General features: G+C 41.3%; 1 protein-coding gene across 4 annotated transcripts in view; it reads left to right on the top strand.

Annotated features, from left to right (window-relative positions):
• Positions 1-4,024: 4,024 nt before the first annotated feature.
• Positions 4,025-19,561, top strand: part of LOC109874480 (abl interactor 1-like) — a 46,389-nt gene continuing 30,852 nt past the window's right edge. Inside the window, exons 1-4 of one of the 4 annotated variants that reach the window (XM_031810797.1) lie at positions 4,516-4,619; positions 9,419-9,510; positions 10,757-10,810; positions 11,195-11,331. Coding sequence is in view for 2 of the 4 variants with exons in the window: in XM_020466382.2 (XP_020321971.1) it covers positions 4,503-4,619 (117 nt within the window). In the remaining 2 variants the exon portion in view is untranslated. Of the gene's footprint in view, positions 4,620-9,418; positions 9,511-10,536; positions 10,811-11,194; positions 11,332-19,561 lie in introns of those variants that run through there. The other 3 variants (XM_031810798.1, XM_020466382.2, XM_020466381.2) reach the window with 3 other exon arrangements.

Below are 19,561 nucleotides of genomic sequence, written 5' to 3'. Positions count from 1 at the left end.
GGCAGCTCGGGACAGAGGTGGGACAGCTCGGGACAGAGGTGGGACAGCTGCTCCGGACAGAGGGGCAGCTGCTCGGGACAGCGGGGCGGCTGCTCGGGACAGAGGGGCGGCAGCTCGGGACAGAGGGGCGGCAGCTCTGGACAGAGGGGCGGCGGGCCCCTGGCTGACTGGCGGCACTGGCGGCCCCTGGCTGACTGGCGGCACTGGTGGCCCCTGGCTGACTGGCGGCACTGGCGGCTCCTGGCAGACGGGCGGCACTGACGGCGCTGGGCAGACGGGCGGCACTGGCTGCGCTGGGCAGACGGGCGGCACTGACGGCGCTGGGCAGACGGGCGGCACTGGCGGCGCTGGGCAGACGGGCGGCGCTGGGCAGACAGGCGGCACTGGGCAGACGGGCGGCACTGGCGGCGCTGGGCAGACGGGCGGCACTGTGCAGACGGGCGGCCCTGGCGGCGCTGGAGAGGAGGAAGGCTCTGGTAGCGCCGGAGAGGAGGGAGACTCCGGCAGCGCTGGAGAGGAGGGAGCCCCTGTAAGGATGGGCCGGAGAGACAGCCTGGTGCGGGGGACTGCCACCGGAGGGCTGGTGCGTGGAGGTGGTGACGGATAGACCGGGCCGTGCAGGCGCACTGGAGCTCTTGAGCACCGAGCCTGCCCAACCTTACCCGGTTGAATGGTCCCGGACGCCCTGCCAGTGCGGCGAGGTGGAATAGCCTGCACTGGGCATTAATTCAAACAGCACTTTCCTGTGTTTGCCAGCAGCTCTTCGCAATGCTTGAAGCACAGCACTGTTTATGACTTCAAGCCTATCAACTCCCGAGATTAGGCTGGCAATACTATAGTGTCTATAAGAATATCCAATAGTCAAAGGTATATGAAATACAAATGGTATGGAGAGAAATAGTCCTATAATTCCTATAATAACTACAACCTAAAACTTTTTAACTGGGAATATTGAAGACTGATGTTAAAAGGAACCACCAGCTTTCATATGTTCTCATGTTCTGAGCAAGGAACTTAAACATTTGCTTTTTTACATGGCCCATATTGCACTTTTACTTTCTTCTCCAACACCTTGTTTTTGCATTATTTAAACCAAATTGAACATGTTTCACTATTTATTTGAGACTAAATTGATTTTTATTTACGTATTATATTATGTTCAAGTATTGTTGTAATTGTCATTATTACAAATATATATTTAAAAATCAGCCAATTAATCGGTATCGGCTTTTTTTGGTCCTGGTATCGAGACCTACTCACTGCCACAGTCATACTCTGGACCTAGTTTTGTCCCGAGTAATAAATATTGTGGATCTTAATGTTTTTCCTCATAATCCTGACTTTCGGACCACCATTTTATTATGTTTGCAATCGTAACAAATAATCTGCTCAGACCCCAACCAAGGATCATCAAAAGCCATGCTATAAATTCTCAGACAACCCAAAGATTCCTAGATGCCCTTTCAGACTCACTCCACCAACCCAAGGAAGTCAGAGTACAAAAATCGGTTAACCACCTAACTGAGGAACTAAATGTAACATTGCGTAATACCCTAGATGCAGTAACACCCCTAAAAACAAAAAACATTTGTCATAAGAAACTAGCTCCCTGGTATACAGAAAATACCCGAACCCTGAAGCAAGCTTCCAGAAAATTGGAACAGAAAGGCAACAAACAATGTATACGAAACACCAGTCTGGTTTTACACCCCACCATAGCACTGAGACTGCACTCGTGAAGGTGGAAAATGACCTTTTAATGGCGTCAGACCAAGGCTCTGCATCTGTCCTCATGCTCCTAGACCTAAGTGCTGCTTTTGATATCATCGATCACCACATTCTTTAAGAGTGAGTGGAAACCCAAATTGGTCTGGTTTAGATCTTATCTGTCTTGGCTAGAACCAAAGAATTTGATCATATTACTCCAGTGCTAGCCTCTCTAGACTGGCTTCCTGTTAAGGCTAGGTCTCAGTATTGATGCTGCAATAGTTTGTGTGTCGGGGGGCTAGGGTCAGTCTGTTATATGTGGAGTATTTCTTCTGTCTTATCCGGTGTCCTGTGTGAATTTAAGTATGCTCTCTCTAATTCTCTCTCTTTATCTCTCTTTCTCCCTCTCTCTCTCTTCTCTGAGCTCTAGGACCATGCCTCGGGACTAGCTGGCCTGATGACTCCTTGCAGTCCCCAGTCCACCTGGTCATGCTGCTGCTCCAGTTTCAACTGTTCTGCCTGTGGCTATGGAACCCTGACCTGTTCACTGGACATGCTACCTTGTCCCGGACCTGCTGTTTTGGACTCTCTCTCTAATTCTGAATGATATTTACTCCTGAGGTGCTGACCTGTTGCACCCTCTACAACCACTGAGATTATTATTATCTGACCCTGCTGGTCATCTATGAACGTTTGAACATCTTGGCCATGTTCTGTTATAATCTCCACCCGGCACAGCCAGAAGAGGACTGGCCACCCCTCAGAGCCTGGTTCCTCTCTAGGTTTCTTCCTAGGTTCCGGCCTTTCTAAGGAGTTTGGAATCAGAAAACTGTATGGAGATCAAATGCTTCATAGATAACAAAATGTCAGCCAAAATCTCAACCCATCTTCTCCACTATAGGCCACTGGTCTTCTTCTCATCACCATATTTGGTAGTGAGTGGAAACGCCAACCGGATGCTTCACATTTATACATCTGTTGAAATATCTGTCTCATTGTTCAATTTATGCAGATAGCTTGGAATCTAGACCATAAGGACCACGCACGGATTGTCATTCCCAAACAATGCTACTGGCTCCTTCTGGTTTGGAATGTTTCAACAAGGCTGAGTGGCTGACGACTTCCAAGGTCTTTGTGGTGTGAACACAAAAGAGATTGATTGACGACACTTTTCAGAGATGCTAAGTGCTGTCAGCAGGCAAACGTTTGACAATCTTAACGGTGTGTCTGAGCTTTAAATGACTAAATACAACAGAGTAGGCAGACATAGGCTAAACAAGCTAACGTTACTGCTAAATAGGCTACTCAGTTGTAGCACATAACCCACAATTAATTTCCTGATTTAATGTATAGGCTAGTATAGTTATTAATGGATAATTAGCCTACAATCTGCAGGTAAACTCCGAATCACTCGCACTGCGGTTCCGATCGTCTTCGTTGGTGTGCTCCATGACTTTGTCACAACCAGGAGGACATGCGCAGATTTAACATTCAGTCATCTCTGTGACAACAAAGTTACATGGCAGCAATAATGTCAATTTTAAAATAGTATTAAATCAACAGGCTTTCATAATGTGTCATTGAAATCGGCCTATTCAATACCCTCACACCTCGTCATGGTATTAAATGGATAGGCTACATGCCTATCTAATAGGATTATTACATTTATTATCACTTGAGGCTATTCAGTTGTTGCAAAAATTCTCAACATTAAATGTTAATATATGAGTGAATGTAAAAACAGAACCAAGTCGATAGAAGGTGAATTGACCCTAAGCATGTTTGGATGGATTAAGTCCTCTGCTGTCTGCATATAGCCCTATGCCGACAGTCCGATGCCGACAGTCCGATACCGACCTCTCAAATTCGGTCAAACAAAACATATAATCCCCAAAACTGCTAGGGAGAAGTAGGCCTAGTGTCTTTTCTACAAGGCCCATAATGCTCTTTATGGGGGATTTCATATGTGAGATGTTGTGCTTACTCAGAAAGAGGTGAAAGCGATAACTGGGCCCAAAATCTGTATTCTCCAGCAGGTGGCTTTTTGTCGGGGGGTTTTTCGCTCACCAAGCGATGAGTTTTGTATGGAGGTCAATGAGAGAGTCTATTTGGTCAACAAAATATTGAATGTATTATTTGATCGTATAGAAGTGTCGCAATGCTTATTAGGTTGTTACGAATGTACTTATATAGGACACGTGACATCCCGGCAACTTTGAGAAAAAACACTTAATATCTGAGTTGGGCCTGTTGTTCACACGCGTATCTGCCCTCTCATTGGCTAGAATGGTCCCACCTGCTCTTGCCTCCTTCCGACTGCCCTCCATTTTTAAAGAAACGTATATTCATTGTTAGAGCTGCCACTTGAGTATCTCTGTTCAATATAACGGATAATCTGTGGCTTTTTTTTTTGATACACACGCACAAGGACAAAATGTTACAATGTAGCATATAGAATGCAACAAAAGTTGGGTGCCATCGATGGAACACTGGATAGGCTACTTTGTATCACTAGACCGGATTGTACATCACCATTCATCACTTTTGGGTTTAGGTTCACGAGCGAATATCGCACTGAAATTCAATTGGTCAACAACTAATCGATGCAGCATTTGAACCAATCACATTTAACAACGAGCCCCAGAGCGCGTATAATTTTTGGGACAGTTATAAAATCGAGGCCAGAAATCTCACAATACCAGGCGGAGAGCCCTTTTCTCTCTCACCGCACGGAAAGCCACAACGCTTGGCCTCATTGAAAAGAAAGAAAGAAAGGAAATGCAGAGGGATGTAAGATGGCAGAGCTACAAATGTTGCTAGAGGAAGAAATTCCAGCCGGTAAACGAGCACTCGTGGAAAGCTACCAAAATCTGTCGAGGGTTGCAGAATACTGTGAAAACAATTATGTACAGGTAAGGATAAAATGTTGAATTATATGCGGAATTCGTCGTATTAGTAATGTTATAGAACTGTGTGAAACCGGAGACAGGAAATGTGTCTCTGAGACCAATGACCGCTAAACATGGATATTTAACTCTTATTTAAACAGGCTTTGGCAATGTAAAAAAAAAAAAAAGCCTACCTCATCATTATATGCTGAAACGGTGGTTACAGTCGCGGACTCTATTCTCCTATAACAGCCGTGTTCGGATGGTTGTCTACTCTTACGACCATTCTAACCAGCTATTTGCAAAGCTTTTACAAAGCTGCTGAAGACTATTCAGAGGGTGTGTCGTTCTCTTTGATAGGTAGGCTAGAACTGCAGCCTAGGCAATGCTATTACAATTGTAGCCAGGGCAAAAACATTTTTTATCGCTTTCCAAACCTAGGATATCGAATAGGTCAAATGGTTTGAATCGTTTCTTCATTATAGGCTTAATGCCTATTGGCATCGTTCGTCACCGAATGGTGTTACTAGGGCAATAATGGTCGCTCTACTGCAGTTTCCACCAATGTACTATATGCCTTTGAGAGCAGCACAGTAGAGCCAGCAAAGCAGTTCCCATCATTCTGTAACATGCATGTAATAAATGCGTGACTGGTCTTTGTTTTTTTGTTTTTTTACCGACAGTGTCGGTAGCTTAACATTAGTTAGAAATTGGTAGGTATAGCAGTTTATTGCCCCTGGATAGGTTTCTGTGCAAGCGACGTATGTGTGTATAAACTACCATTTATCAAATCTATTGCCCGACTTGGTTGAGGCTGCCTGAATTGTAATTACCTGAAAGAAGGGACTGCATCGTGGTACCAGTCATTCCAGATTGATGGATAAAGCGTAGTCCTATACACTTGTTTCATCCTCCGTCTTTCAGATAATTTGAATAGTTGAATTGCGCCCCAGTAGTGGTCTACTGAAACGGTGGGAGCTGTTGTCACTGTACAAATATGATTTAAAAAAATGAAATATTATATGTATTTCCTATTCAACAAAACTGTATGAATAAGGCATGCAATTACTTGTGTGCTTTCTAAATATAGTAGAATCAAATTATAAAATGACTAACTAATGATTTAATCTTCCTTCTAACTGTAAAATACCAATTTGTATGTTTAGTGTAAGAGAAAATGTGCATGTTTTCTAAAGGCCTCTATTGATCAAAACGTCTGTCCCATCGACTTGAACGTCTCACAGAGCTCTAGCTCGGCTTTCTGAATTCGTTAGGAAATCACCTTTCATATCCTATTAATCGTGTCTGTCTAGGACACAGAAAGTGTTTTTTGTTTAAAATCTATGAATTATTTTAGATTAGTGGCTATAAATCGACCTCTGTATGGATTACCGTGATGAAACAATGCTCTCCTGCTGCACTATGATGTAAAGATTACATGCATGTGCGATGTCAGTGGCTGGGATGTAGGGTTCAGCCAGGAGTGGATGGACAGTCGGAAGAGCAAATTAAATGAGAGAAGGGACATCCCAGCTTCAAGTGGTTTCAGATTTCACATCCTACATTACACTGGCTCAGGGCTCAGGAAATATATTGTTTCCACCTGACCTAGGGGTATAGCTCAAGGCAAGCTATTTTTAATCGACTGCGTCCATAGATCAATTTATAAGCGAAAATGTCAGTCGGAACAGATACCAGAACCATGCAGGTCTTTACATCTAAGAGGATTTACTAATAGCCAGGCAACGGCTCCACATTTCTATCCCTCCAATCATCTCTAACTCCTCTTCCTCCCTGCCTTTTGCTGCTGAGCCCTGACTCTCCACATCACTTCCATTGACTTAGATTAACAGAGGGAGAGGAGCAACAAATAGGATACAATTGTGGTCAGGAACTTAATCTTTCTCTCTCCCTGTCTCTCTTCCTTCCTCAACCATACACATTCACTCTTGCTAATAAAGGGTTTCCATAATAAATTGTGTGATACAGTTACACACACACACACACACACACACACACACACACACACACACACACACACACACACACACACACACACACACACACACACTCTCTCTCCTCCAATCAACTTTCTTGCCTGACAGACTAACTACAGAGTTAGCCAATGCTAGCTGATTAGTTACGAAGCAGGGACAGTTTTCAAATGAAATGCATTGGTAGAAACAGGACAAAACACGCAACTTGCTAGCTGGCAATGTAAACAAATATCGAACTCATCATATGAGCTCCACTGCACAGGCATCTACTACCCTAACAGGACAGCTAAACTGTATAATAACAGGAATACTAGGCAATGTACAGTGCTTTTGGAAAGTATTCAGACCCCTTGACATTTTACACATTTTGTTATGTAACAGCCTTATTCTAAAATGGATCCAATTCTCCCCCCTTCCCCTCATTAATCTACACACAATACCCCGTACTGACTAAGCAAAAACAGGTTTTTATACATTTTTTGCAAATGTATTAAAAATAAAAAACTGAAATATCACTTTTACATAAGTATTCAGATCCTTTACTCAGTACTTTGTTGAAGCACCTTTGGCAGCGATTACAGCCTCGGGTCTTATTGGGTATGACGCAACAAGCATGGCACACCTGTATTTAGGGAGTTTCTCCCATTCTTCTCTGCAGATTCTCTCAAGCTCTGTCAGGTTGGATGGGGAGCGTCGCTGCACAGCTATTTTCAGGTTTTCAGGTCTCTCCAGAGATGTTCGATTGGGTTCAAGTCCGGGCTCTGGCTGGGCCACTCAAGGACATTCAGAGACTTGTCCCGAAGCCACTCACGTGTTTCTTGACTGTGTGTTTAGGGTTGTTGTCCTGTTGGAAGGTGAACCTTCGCCCCAGTCTGAGGTCCTGAGCGCTCTGGAGCAGGAATTTTACAAGGATCTCTCTGTACTTTGCACCGTTCATCTTTCCCTTGATCTTGACTAGTCTCCCAGTCACTGCCGCTGAAAAACATCCCCACAGCATGATGCTGCCACCAACATGTTTCCTCCAGACATGACTTTTGGCATTCTGGCTGAAGAGTTTTTCATACTGAGGAGTGCCTTCTGTCTGGTCACTTTATCATAAAAGCCTGATTGGTGGAGTGCTGCAGAGATGGTTGTCCTTCTGGAAGGTTTTCTCATCTCCATAGAGGAACTCTGAAGCTCTGTCAGAGTGGCCATCGGGTTCTTGGTCAACTCTCTGACCAAGGCACTTCTCCCCCGATTGCTCAGTTTGGCCGGGCATGCAGCTCTAGGAAGAGTCTTGGTGATTCCAAACTTCTTCCATTTAAGAATGATGGAGGCCACTGTTTTCTTGGGGACCTTCAATGCTGCAGAAATGTTTTCGTACCCTTCCCCAGATCTGTGTCTCGACACAATCCTGTCTCGGAGCTCTACGAAAATTCCTTCAACCTCATAGCTTGGTTTTTGCTCTGACATGCACTGTTAACTGTAGGATATTTTATAGAGGTGTGTGTGCCTTTCCAAATCATGCCCAATGAATTAAACTTAGCTGAGCTCAATTTTGAGTCTGATAGCAAAGTGTCTGAGTACTTATGTAAATAAGGTATTTCATTTAAAAAAATAATTTCCACTTTGTTATTATGTGGTATTGATGAGAATTTTTAAAATCAATTTTAGAATAAGGCTGTAATATAACAAAATGTGGAAAAAGTCTGAATTAATAATCACAAATTACTCTAGCCTTCATTTCGGAGGCTATTTAACTGGTTGTCTGTATGGCTAGCTGGTGAAAGGGACAGTTGAGGTTGACGCTTCAGTGCAGCCCAAATTTACCGCTACACACAACTTTTCTTGCCTGACAGACTAACTAGTTAGCTAGCTAGTTATAGCATGCCATTTATCTGTGAATTACATTGGTACAAACAAGACAAAACAACCAACTAGTTATCTGACTATATACAGCTAAACACGGTAACTATTTCCAAGACATGGAGAGCAATTATTCGAGCTCCACCGCTGATGTGCTTGCCTGTACCAACCAAGTTATCATGACATGACAGGACTTGTTAATCTGAGAGCTATTCCCCAACTTTCACAGCATCAAACATAGACAGCACCAAACATATATCTGCTGTTTACTTATTTCACTCACCTCGACATCATTGCTTTTCAAAATACAAAGACGTGTCCTAATCCATATCACCGACCAATATAGATACAGCCTCTTTCACAGTGAAATGTCGTGTCCGCTTCGGCGGCGTCATTTTGAGTAATGAAGTTTAAAAACGTTGAAATGTCAAATGACAGCAGCCACGCGAATACGACAACAGGTGGTTGTTAGCAAGTTCATTTTGCGATATTGACACAGATATTATTGTTAGAAAAATATGGCCGTTCGCTGCTGCTGTAGTAATTTTAAAGTAAGTCCGTAGACAGCCTCTATGGGTCCTAAAGAGTTAATTAAAGTATAATTTTGTTAAAAGTTCTAATGTTACTTTCCCCACCATAACAAAAAAATACTTAATGAGAAATTTCACTGCTATTCTGTTTCACTATATGTCGGTTAATATGTTATTAACATATCATATGTGTCATAAAAATGTTACATTTCCTTACTACACGTAAATATGAGCGCACCAGTAGAAATGGGCCTGCTACATTTCTTGGTTGTAAGTAAAGCACATTATCCAGAATTCATAGCGATTTCAGGACATAGTACTGCCTGGCAGAGGTGTATCCAGTTATGGGAGAAATATCAAAGTGTTTGTAGCCAGCACATTCAGACAGAGGATTTTGAAAAGGAACTGAATTCTCAACTGATGGGGTTGCCATGTCGTCGAACATTGAAAGGTGATGCTGCTCCATCGATTTTCTCTTTCACTTCGAAGAGGAAGGCATCCGATCAGCCAACATCAGAGCAGCAGAAAAGAAGTCAAGCTGAGGTAACGTAGCTAACGCTAACTAGCTAGCGAACTACATTTGTTTTTAGTGCCTTCAGAAAGTATTCACACCCCTTGGTTTTGTTGTGTTACAGCCTAAATTAGATATTTTTTCACTGGCCTATACACAGTACTCTATAATGTCGAAGTAGATTCATGTTTTTTTTAAATTTGATTTAGAAAATAATAAGAAATTAAAAGCTGAAATGTCGTAAATGTCGGCTTCCCATCATTACGCACACCTGTCACCATATCAATGCAATATAGACTCACCTGGACTCCTTCACTTTGTTGATTGCCCCTTCTATATCTGTCTGTTCCTCAGTTTGTTCCCCGTGTCAGCATATTGTCGTTATGTTTCCCATGTTCAGAAGCTGTCCTTTTTTGTTTCTTATCAGTTATTTATTAAATGTTCACTCCCTGTACTTGCTTCTCGTCTCCCAGCATCTGTCCTTACAAGTGGTGAGTTTAAAATGGGTACAGAGTTTAATGGCTGTGATAGGATAACTGAGGTTGGATCAACAACATTGTAGTTACTCCACAGTACTGACCTAATTGACAGAGTTAAAAGAAGGAAGCCTGTACAGAATACAAACATTCTAAAACATCCATCCTGTTTGCAACATTGCACTAAAGTAATACTGCAAGAAATGTGGCAAAGCAATTAGCTTTTTGTCCTGAATACAAAGTGTTATGTTTGGGGCAAATCCTATACAGCACATTACTGAGTACCACTTTTCAAGCATAGTGGTGGCTGCATCATGTTATGGGTATAGACTAATATACATATTTTGCACAATCCAGGTGTGGAAAACTGTTCAAGAACTTACCCAGAAAGACTCACCGCTGTAATTGCTGCCAAAGGTGATTCTAACATGTATTGACTCAGGGGGTGTGAATACTTATGTAATCAAAATATATTAGTATTTTATTTTTGATTCAATTTTTTTTTTACACACATTAGACTTTTTCTTCCGCTTTGACATTGCAGAGTATTTTGTGTAGATTGTTGACAAAAAATGACAATTAATTCCACTTTGTAACAACATTATAAATACTTTCTGAAGGCACTGTATATCTCAACCAAAATCTAGCTTTCATAATACGCTGACTAGACATTCCAAAGCATATCAATTTAATTAGCCAGCTGCTATCTGGCAATGTGATTTGTAACTTTGCAAGCTGACATTAGCTTCATTAGGTTACTAACTAACTACCGCAGAGACTAATGTGACTTTGTTCTATTTAGAGTCCGATCCCATCAACATCTGCATAGGCATCAAGCTCAGCACCAGGAAATAGTGTAAGTCACCTTGAAAAACCTACTAAAATCTACTAAATCTTTCAATGACTCTATGCATTAGCAAATATATTGGAGCTAGGGATTAACATGGTCTGTATGTTGTTGTCATAGTTGGTGTGTTTACAAGTAGGCTACAACTTCTACTGTAGTTTTCTCTGTATTATGGAGTCTTAGTTGATTACTCATGCAAGGCTTGAAGTCTAAATTGGAGTAAATTATGCATTAGTAAGGAGGGGATGGTGTGGGTATTGTATGTAAAGGTTAGTATGCATGATCTATTGGCATGAGGGGGTTGGGTGGATATAGTACCTTGTTTGAGCATGTGTTGATGGGGGGAAAAGTAGTAAAATGTTGGCTTATCACTCACTACTGTGTGTCCTACAGACTAATCCTGCTGATGATGACCTTAACACCAGCTTTAGTAGTACAGCGCCTGTAGACCCATTGGATGAAAGCTTTCAGCCTGGAATAAGCTTAATCTCAACATCATCTGACTTAGAAACAAGCCAGGACAGCCAAAGGTATTTATGAAAGTACACTACCCTCTTGAGAAAACAAAATCACCAATACAATTAACTGTCTACAAGACGAGAGCTCCTCAAACCTTTCACACCCTTGTAGTCAATTCTTTGGCATGGGGGAGAGGGGCTGTTAGTATACTTTTCTAGCCTATTCACTCGATTGTTGGCAGTGCTTGTCTGCTTAACAGCACAACTAGAGGTTGAAGCAGTGGGTGGTGAAGAAAGTGTATGAGAGGCTTGTACACCTGGCTGTGGAGTGCAGAAAGGACCAGACAGTTGTCAACAAGGAGCCTGATTCACAGCTCCCCAAATCCAACATCCCTGCCAACATCGCCACAGCGCCAAAGCCTGCTCAACCAGCTGCCATTACCCAACACAAGAAGAGGCTCACCAGCTGAAGAACATTCTGGAACCTGCTTGGAACATTCAACCAACACAACATCCATATTCAGTTTGACTGATATAGTAGTATAATATAAAATGCCTATTATGCTCAAAACTGCAATGTGGTATAGATTTAGCTAGCTTTTGTACATAGTGTTTTTATATATGATCTTTTTTTTTTAATATTTTTTTTACAAGTGTCTATATGAAAGCAATAAAGTGTTGACTTCAACTTCTGGCTCAATACATTGTGATATTCATGAAATATATTTGGATAAACTAGCTTCAGTCTTACTGCTAAAAACAAATTATGTAGGGAGTTGGTGTATCATTCAAACTGAAATTTGTTGGCAAGTGAACATGCTTCAATAGATTAGTCTGTCAAAATAGCAAATAAGTAGACATGGCTTGTATTCAAGACAAAGCTTATTTACTCTGGAGACCGAGGTGAGTTTACAAAGCAGTATGCAGGGGCAGTTATGACAATGTATGACATAGTATATTTTTTATTTTACTGTACACTAACGCTTATAATAAATACTACAGTTCTACATAGGAAATACTTGCATATTGTGTGTTTGGTGGTGCAATGAGGTGTTCGAAGTCACTTTGATACAGGGGAGATTGTTGTTATGGAACCTTTCACATCTCATCTTGAGAGTCACAAATTTATTTGTATCCAAGCGGTTTTGTCTGTGAGGGAAACACGAAAATGCTAGTACACATTCATGGCCAATCATTGTATACGGTATGTATTCCTACTGTAGCAGCATGCTGTAGAATATGAGACATCTCGTAGACACACGTTAGCTAGCTAGTTAGCTACAGCACACAGGTATAGTTACTCCAAGACTAATATGAGTCATAAAACCAAAGTCATTCCTTTACTTTCCACCATCCTCAAAACATTTCTCCAGTTTTGCTCTTAATGAGACGCGTTAGGCTTGTTAGCTAGCAAGCGATAACATTAGACTACAGTACATTTTAGGTATAGTAAATACACAGCTAGGTAGCTGAACTTGTCTAGCTTGTATTGTAGTGGTACTAGCAAGCCCTGTCATGGACGAATCAATTACACAATTGTACTGTACTGACCAACACTGCTTCGTGTAAAAAGAGAGCTTCTATTGCTAGCTAGCTACCGACAGCAAAACAATTTACGCGTTTGTCGTTTGCCCTCTTGAGTCCTGGTCCAGCTGGTCTAGGCTGCCACCCCTGCTCGCTGGTCTCACAATAATTTTTCTCATTGTCTCAACTCCTCTCCAGTTTATTCCGGTTCAAATAAATAGTGCTGTATATACAAGAACATGAACAAAAACAATTGTCGTCTAGCTCTTTTTGGAAAGAGGAAAAATCAGAAGCAGCCATTGTAGCTAATTATTTAGCAATCCTGGATAGACGGCCCTTACGAAATAAGATTGCAGTCAGAGTGCAGTATAACTGCAGTATGCTGCAAATACCGAGTACAAAATAACAGCGCTTTTTTTACTGCAGTAATTTTACAGGATAACAGCAGTTAGAGTGCAGTATAATCCAAAATACCACAATCGACTGCAGTTACTGCAATATTACTGCAGTTTCAAAACTGCAATCTTTTTTTGAGAGGGAGTGCATGGTAACATAGCTTCTGTGAACCTGTAAACTAGGATAATGAGTCAACCTAGATATCCTGCAATGTCCTGGGAGATAGGAACATTGAGACAAGTCCAACGGTTCTATTGAACAAGGACAACCATATCTACTAGTAGCGTGGTAGCGTGATCGTGCAAACTGCAAAACACAAAGCCCACAATAATTGTTACAAAACATGATCCCATTCATTTTTAGATCGTTTACCATGAACACACAAATCACATTTTAGTGGTTGCATACACATATTTAGCAGATGTTATTGCAGGTGTAGCAAAATGCTTGCGTTCCTAGCCCCAGCAGTACAGTAATATCTAAAAATTCTCAACAATACACCCAGATCCAAAAGTAAAATAATTGTATAAATATTAGGACGTATCTCAAAGAACATTTTATGCTTTTTGTTTTTGGTGGTTGCAGATGTTTTTGCCATGTCCCCGGATGCTATTCATCAACTTCTATGAGAAATATAAGCCAAATATAAGCCATTAAATAACAAAATTTCTTCATTATTTTATAATCCTACTTAAAATCTTTCATCAAAAACGTTTTTTTTAATGATGATTGTATTTATTGTTATTGTATTTAATGTTTTCTGTGTCCTTGATTTCACTTTCTACCCTGTTAGTTTGTAGTACCCCTTTTAAACACAGCCCCTTCCCACAATGACATCACATTCAGAAAGTGTCAACAAAAAAAATGGGTGTGAAAACAACAGCGCAAAGCTACATAAATATAAACACACAGTTTTGCCTAGATGTACCTCCCCAGGGACCACCAAAGAAAAATCCAGATTGGATCTTTTTTCTCCTCAGTTTTCTCAGACATTGATATTTAAAAAATACAACAATTATTAGAAGGCTTTGTTGGTTCCCCACTGATATACAGTCCGGTCCAAAATGAGTGGCACCATTAACAAAGATAATAAAAAAACTGTAGAAAGTTAATAATACAGGAAACTGACAAAATAATGGAAACACCAACGTAAAGTGTCTTAATAGGGTGTTGGTCCACCACTAGCCAGAACAGTGGCTGAAACTATATTGGAGGGATGCAACATCCTTCTTCCACAATAAATTATATAATTTGTTGTCTTATTGATGGTGGTGGAAAAGGGTATCTCAAGCACCACTCCTGAATATCCCATTATTGTTCAATTGGGTTGAGACCTGGTGACTGACATGCTGACCACACACATTCATGTTATTCAATCATTGCATCCACACTGCCTGCGCGCTTCAATGAGCTTGGTTCTATTTGTGATGCTTGAAACGCTGCAAGTCCTTCCACTCCCATCTCCTCATTGGTTTTTAGGAGCATATACCCACATGGGTGATTGATTGATGAACTGAGGTTTACACTCCAGTCCAGTTGGTGGTGGTAATGCACCTTAAAGTTTTTTTTATTTTACCTTTATTTAACTAGGCAAGTCAGTTAAGAACAAATTCTTATTTTCAATGACGGCCTAGGAACAGTGGGTTAACTGCCTGTTCAGGGGCAGAACGACAGATTTGTACCTTGTCAGCTCGGGGGTTTGATCTTGCAACCTTCCGGTTACTAGTCCAACGCTCTAACCACTAGGCTACGCTGCCGCCCCAAGTTGGTGTTCAACCGCCATATAAAGTCCAAAGAAGAAGAAGCCTGAAGGAGGAGAGATTACTAGAATCAAACTCTGTTTAACTTTTATCTGTATATTAATTGTTCGAGTAGAGGACCTTGTTCATTTCAGGTAAAATAACAACCCAATGTTTATATCCCAGGACAAATTAGCTAGCAACTGCAAGCTACTGTAGCTAGCTAAATTGCCATGAATGTTTAATGCTTTTCGACCTGTCCCCAAATGAATTTAGTTGGTTCATTTTGTTTTGATATTTCAACCTACGTGTCTTGATTGCATCTGGTGTGGATGGACAAAATCAACATGCGAGCAATGGCGCACGTAGACGCACCCACACGCATATGCACACGCCCGGTGTAGTCAGCATGTGAGACGGCCATGGCATATGACATCGTTTTCATGCTCATCAAACTATTCAGTGATCACTCATACCCTGTGGGGTCATAGCCATGGTAGCCAAAAGAATGGCCTGCCCAGCCAATACTTGACCTAAGCATGATGGGTTGTTAATTCCTTAATTAAGTCAGGAACCACACCTGCTGTGTGGAGCACCTGCTTTCAATATACTTTGTATCCCTAATTTACTGTTTCCAGTATATTGGCAGTTACCTGTATATTGTATGCTCAACATTTTTGGAATATAACGTTATTTTATACTAATACAATTGCTCAGTGAAAGATTCTTGTTTAACAAGAAAAACAAATTCTCAAAAAGATAGGGGGCAAAATGTGTTTATCAATGGGGTTCACGTCCAGAGACTGAGATCAAATGTTGATTTTGTGGTCAATTAATCATTTCTTTGTGGATTTTGATGTGTGCATGGGATTATTGTCTTGCTGGAAGATCCACTTGCATCCAAGTTCCAGACTCCTTGCAGAGGCAGCCAGGTTTTGATCTAAAATGTTCATAAAGCCCTTAACAAGAGCCCCAGGATCAGTGGAAGTGTATCATATTAATGAACAAACAAACAACAAAAAAGTCTGGGCCAGATTTTGCACTTAGGAGTGCCATTTTGTTGAGGCTATGACAACGACGCTAACGGAATAGCAATTTGTAGATCTAATGGTCACCCAGTGGGCACCAGATATGCCATATTGTAGAATCCAGATGAATCCAACTGTGCAGATGGATAGCTCGTCATCAGTGACATCATTGAGGAGCACTACAGGTCATGTTGCCTGCTATAACACCTTTATAACCATATCATAAAAGAACACAATGCCCATTGATAAATGCCATAATCCGTAATGACAGGCAAACTAGCATAATAGCTATCCCCATAGACTTCCAGTTGTTGCGCTAATGCTTGTTGGCATCTTCTTTCAAACTGCACGCAGAGACAAAGAAAATCATTGCCAAAATCACAAACTATCCCATTAAGGAAGGAAACACACAAGCAACAGTATTTGTCACAGCTGAGCCCCCACTTTAAATCCCCCTTCACATGATATCCTACTGACTGGATGTTTCTCTCATGAGTCATTCGTTTTTGGACTTAATGTGTTAAGGCCCTTCAAGTCTTTTTCACAGTAGTAGCAGCAGGCCTGTCTGACAAGTATCGTTAAATGATGGGGTACTAGTTCAAACGTACCAGGTTAGTACAATGTGGGTCTCCCATCATAAGGTAGGCTACCAAATACCAAGAAAAGAGACTGGTTAGTCTTGGTAAAGGAGTTGAAAATGAAGAGATATAGGGGTTGGAGATTAGAAGAGTTGTATCAGGTTAGTATCATGTGTGTCTTCCATCAAAAGGTACCACCTACCATTAGTGATGGGGGGAAAAAAGCGCAATATTATACTGATTCCTTAACCCCAAGTATCGATTTGTGTATATATATATATATTTTGTGTTTTTGCTAGCTAGCGTTAGTTTCTGAACAGGTCGCCTGCTAACGCATGAAATTAGTGGAACATTTGATGAGAAATTAACACCACAGAACAGTGAGTATTGTACACACCATTGGGTGATTAAACTGTCAATCAACTATGCATAGAATCCCTGATACAACTATTAGTTTACACAGGATATGAAGAGGAGGGGAAAGGGGTCAAAGAGATGTTGAGTGAGATGTTTTTGTCCTGTCAATTTCCCCTGTGCTATGGATTCAGACCAAGAAGTGTTGTGTTTCAATCTACTATCACTTAGTGATTTCTATCATGAAATTAATTCAGTTGCTAGACGACTTCAAACAATCATGTCCCCTGGAGAAGATTTTTATATTAGAATTACTATTAACTTCAGTAGGGACTCTAGGGAGTGTTTTGTTGTGGTTTTACCTTCTTGTATACAATTACCTACCATGAGGGTTGTGGCCCTACTGTACATGCCATGGGCTGCTCCACATGTATCCAATGTTATAGAGAATGTCCTCTTTGACCCTTGGGTTACTAGGCCAATCTTCAATAGCAGTTTGGAATAATTCCCTTCTGGCTCAGCAGTAACAGGGGTTCCAAACTGCTCTCCATTTGGGCGAGCAGTACTCCACCATAAAAACTGTTGTACTGCAGGTTGAGTAAGATCAGTGTTCAATTTGTACTGCTCTACCTATATTGTGCCCTGATGTGTTGGTTTATGGAAATATCTAACATATTAAAAATCTTGGCTCTACCAAATCCAGTATGAGAATTTAGGTAATCCCACCACGGCCACCAAATGTACATATAATGACTGAGTGCTTCTGTTATGTTGTATATGGTTTCTAAACACTCAAGCTTTGTTGAAATAGTATTTATACACTCGAAATGCATTCAACAGCCTAAATACAACTTGATCGCAAATGTTGCAAAAATAAAATTGGGACTGTGTAGCTTTTTTTAGGATGTTGGTCAATGTTTAAAAGGTGTTAACACAACCTAATCCTTCTCTCTCCACCACTAATATGTATCACTTGTCCTCAATTACCCTGAATTAAAGGTGTGCCCCCTTGCTTTGTAGACAAATATAGACACCAATACAGATCAGACAGACATTCTCCCAAATTCATTCACTCAACCCATTAATTGCGCCGACCAAGTTGCTTTCAATGATAACAAGGCTTTAGCCATGGTTCGATTTCTAAGTGCATAATGTAAGAGTACTTTAAGTCACACATTCACACTGTACTTTTATTCAGATGAATGGAAGAATGGGGACATACAGTATATGGAGATGTCGATCACTGATACAAGGTGCTTTCTAGATGTGTGCGTGTGCCTGAGGACATGCATGCGTGTGTATGTGTGTGTTGCTGTTGTGTATGTACAATTCGGTGCCAAGTTTGTGCTGCGATTACATTGTAAGACATAGGCCTTTTAAATGTCTGTGTTTGTGCGGGTATGTGTTGTCAGAATCTCTTTGTCTGCACTGTGTGGACTTGCTTTGATGCATTGCGTACACTCAGGGAATTTTCTATTTACACAAATCCACTGTAACAGGGTCTGTTGTATCGAACCCAATCTTTCAAATACCTTGAGCATTTGCTCTAGTCTGCCTGGAGTGCCAGATGAGAGGGGTATGCAGTTTAGGGACTATTTTATTGGTACATTAAGCCAGGCAAACTTAATCAAGCACCGATAAAGTATTTGAAATGAATTAAAATAGTATTTGAACCCAGGTCTGCTGTGTGTGTGGTGTAGTCTTCATGCACTTCATAGGCCTATACTTACAACGGAACTGTGGGTAGAGCAATGGCTGTAGGCTCAGACAGATGGCTCTTGCAGCAGGGAGGGACTCGCTTCTTAACCGATGTCCCAGCATTCCCGGAGGCTAACGTCCCAATGTGCACCTGTCTATTCGGAAGTGGCGGTGTGAATTCCACTCTACCCAGCCTGCATTGCTTTGCACCTTATCAGAAATGTCAAGTAACATATGGAGAAAAACCCTGTCCTCGTTTAGGCAGAGGTATTTTTAGAGCACCACCTAAGTGTTTTTATCATTGTTTTCCTATGGTGTCCCCTGGGTGAATTTGTGTTCTGTATTTGTTTTTCACAAGTTTATTTGACTCTGCCTGTGTCCCCCCTGCATTGCATGCCTTCTATTTCTCCTCCTTTTGTATATCTCTGTCCTTTCCACCTTTCCAGTTATATATTTTTATTTTGTTATTTAAAAAGTAACCTTTATTTAACTAGGCAAGTCAGTTAAGAAAAAAATATTATTTAAAATGACGGCCTACACTGGCCAAACCCAGACAGCGCTGGGCCAATCGTGCGCTATGGGACTCCGAAACACGGCCGGATATGATACAGCCTGGATTCAAACCAGGGTGTCTGAAGTGTCGCCTCTAGCACTGAGATGCAGAGCCTTAGACTGCTGTGCCACACGGGAGCCCAATCTCCCAAATCTCGCTTTCTCACTTTTTAATTGAATTCAATAAAGCAACAAATACTAGCTAAATGCCAAAGCAGAAGAGTTGATGATCTACAACAGTTTTCTGTTTTCCAAACCTCTACTCAAGTACCCCCTGCCAGTTTCATTTATTTTATGTATTCCAGTGCTAGCACACCCGAGGGGGTACTCAAGGAAAGGTTTGCAAACATTGTTGTGGATCTACAACTCCTCTGCTTTGGCAATATGAGAAATTCAACGGAATTTCTCTTTTAAAATGTACGAGAAACAAAAA

This window comes from Oncorhynchus kisutch, linkage group LG30 (genome assembly GCF_002021735.2).
Source record: "Oncorhynchus kisutch isolate 150728-3 linkage group LG30, Okis_V2, whole genome shotgun sequence".
In the NCBI taxonomy this organism is placed as follows: Eukaryota; Metazoa; Chordata; class Actinopteri; order Salmoniformes; family Salmonidae; genus Oncorhynchus; species Oncorhynchus kisutch.
This window is presented reverse-complemented; position numbering and strand designations above follow the sequence as displayed.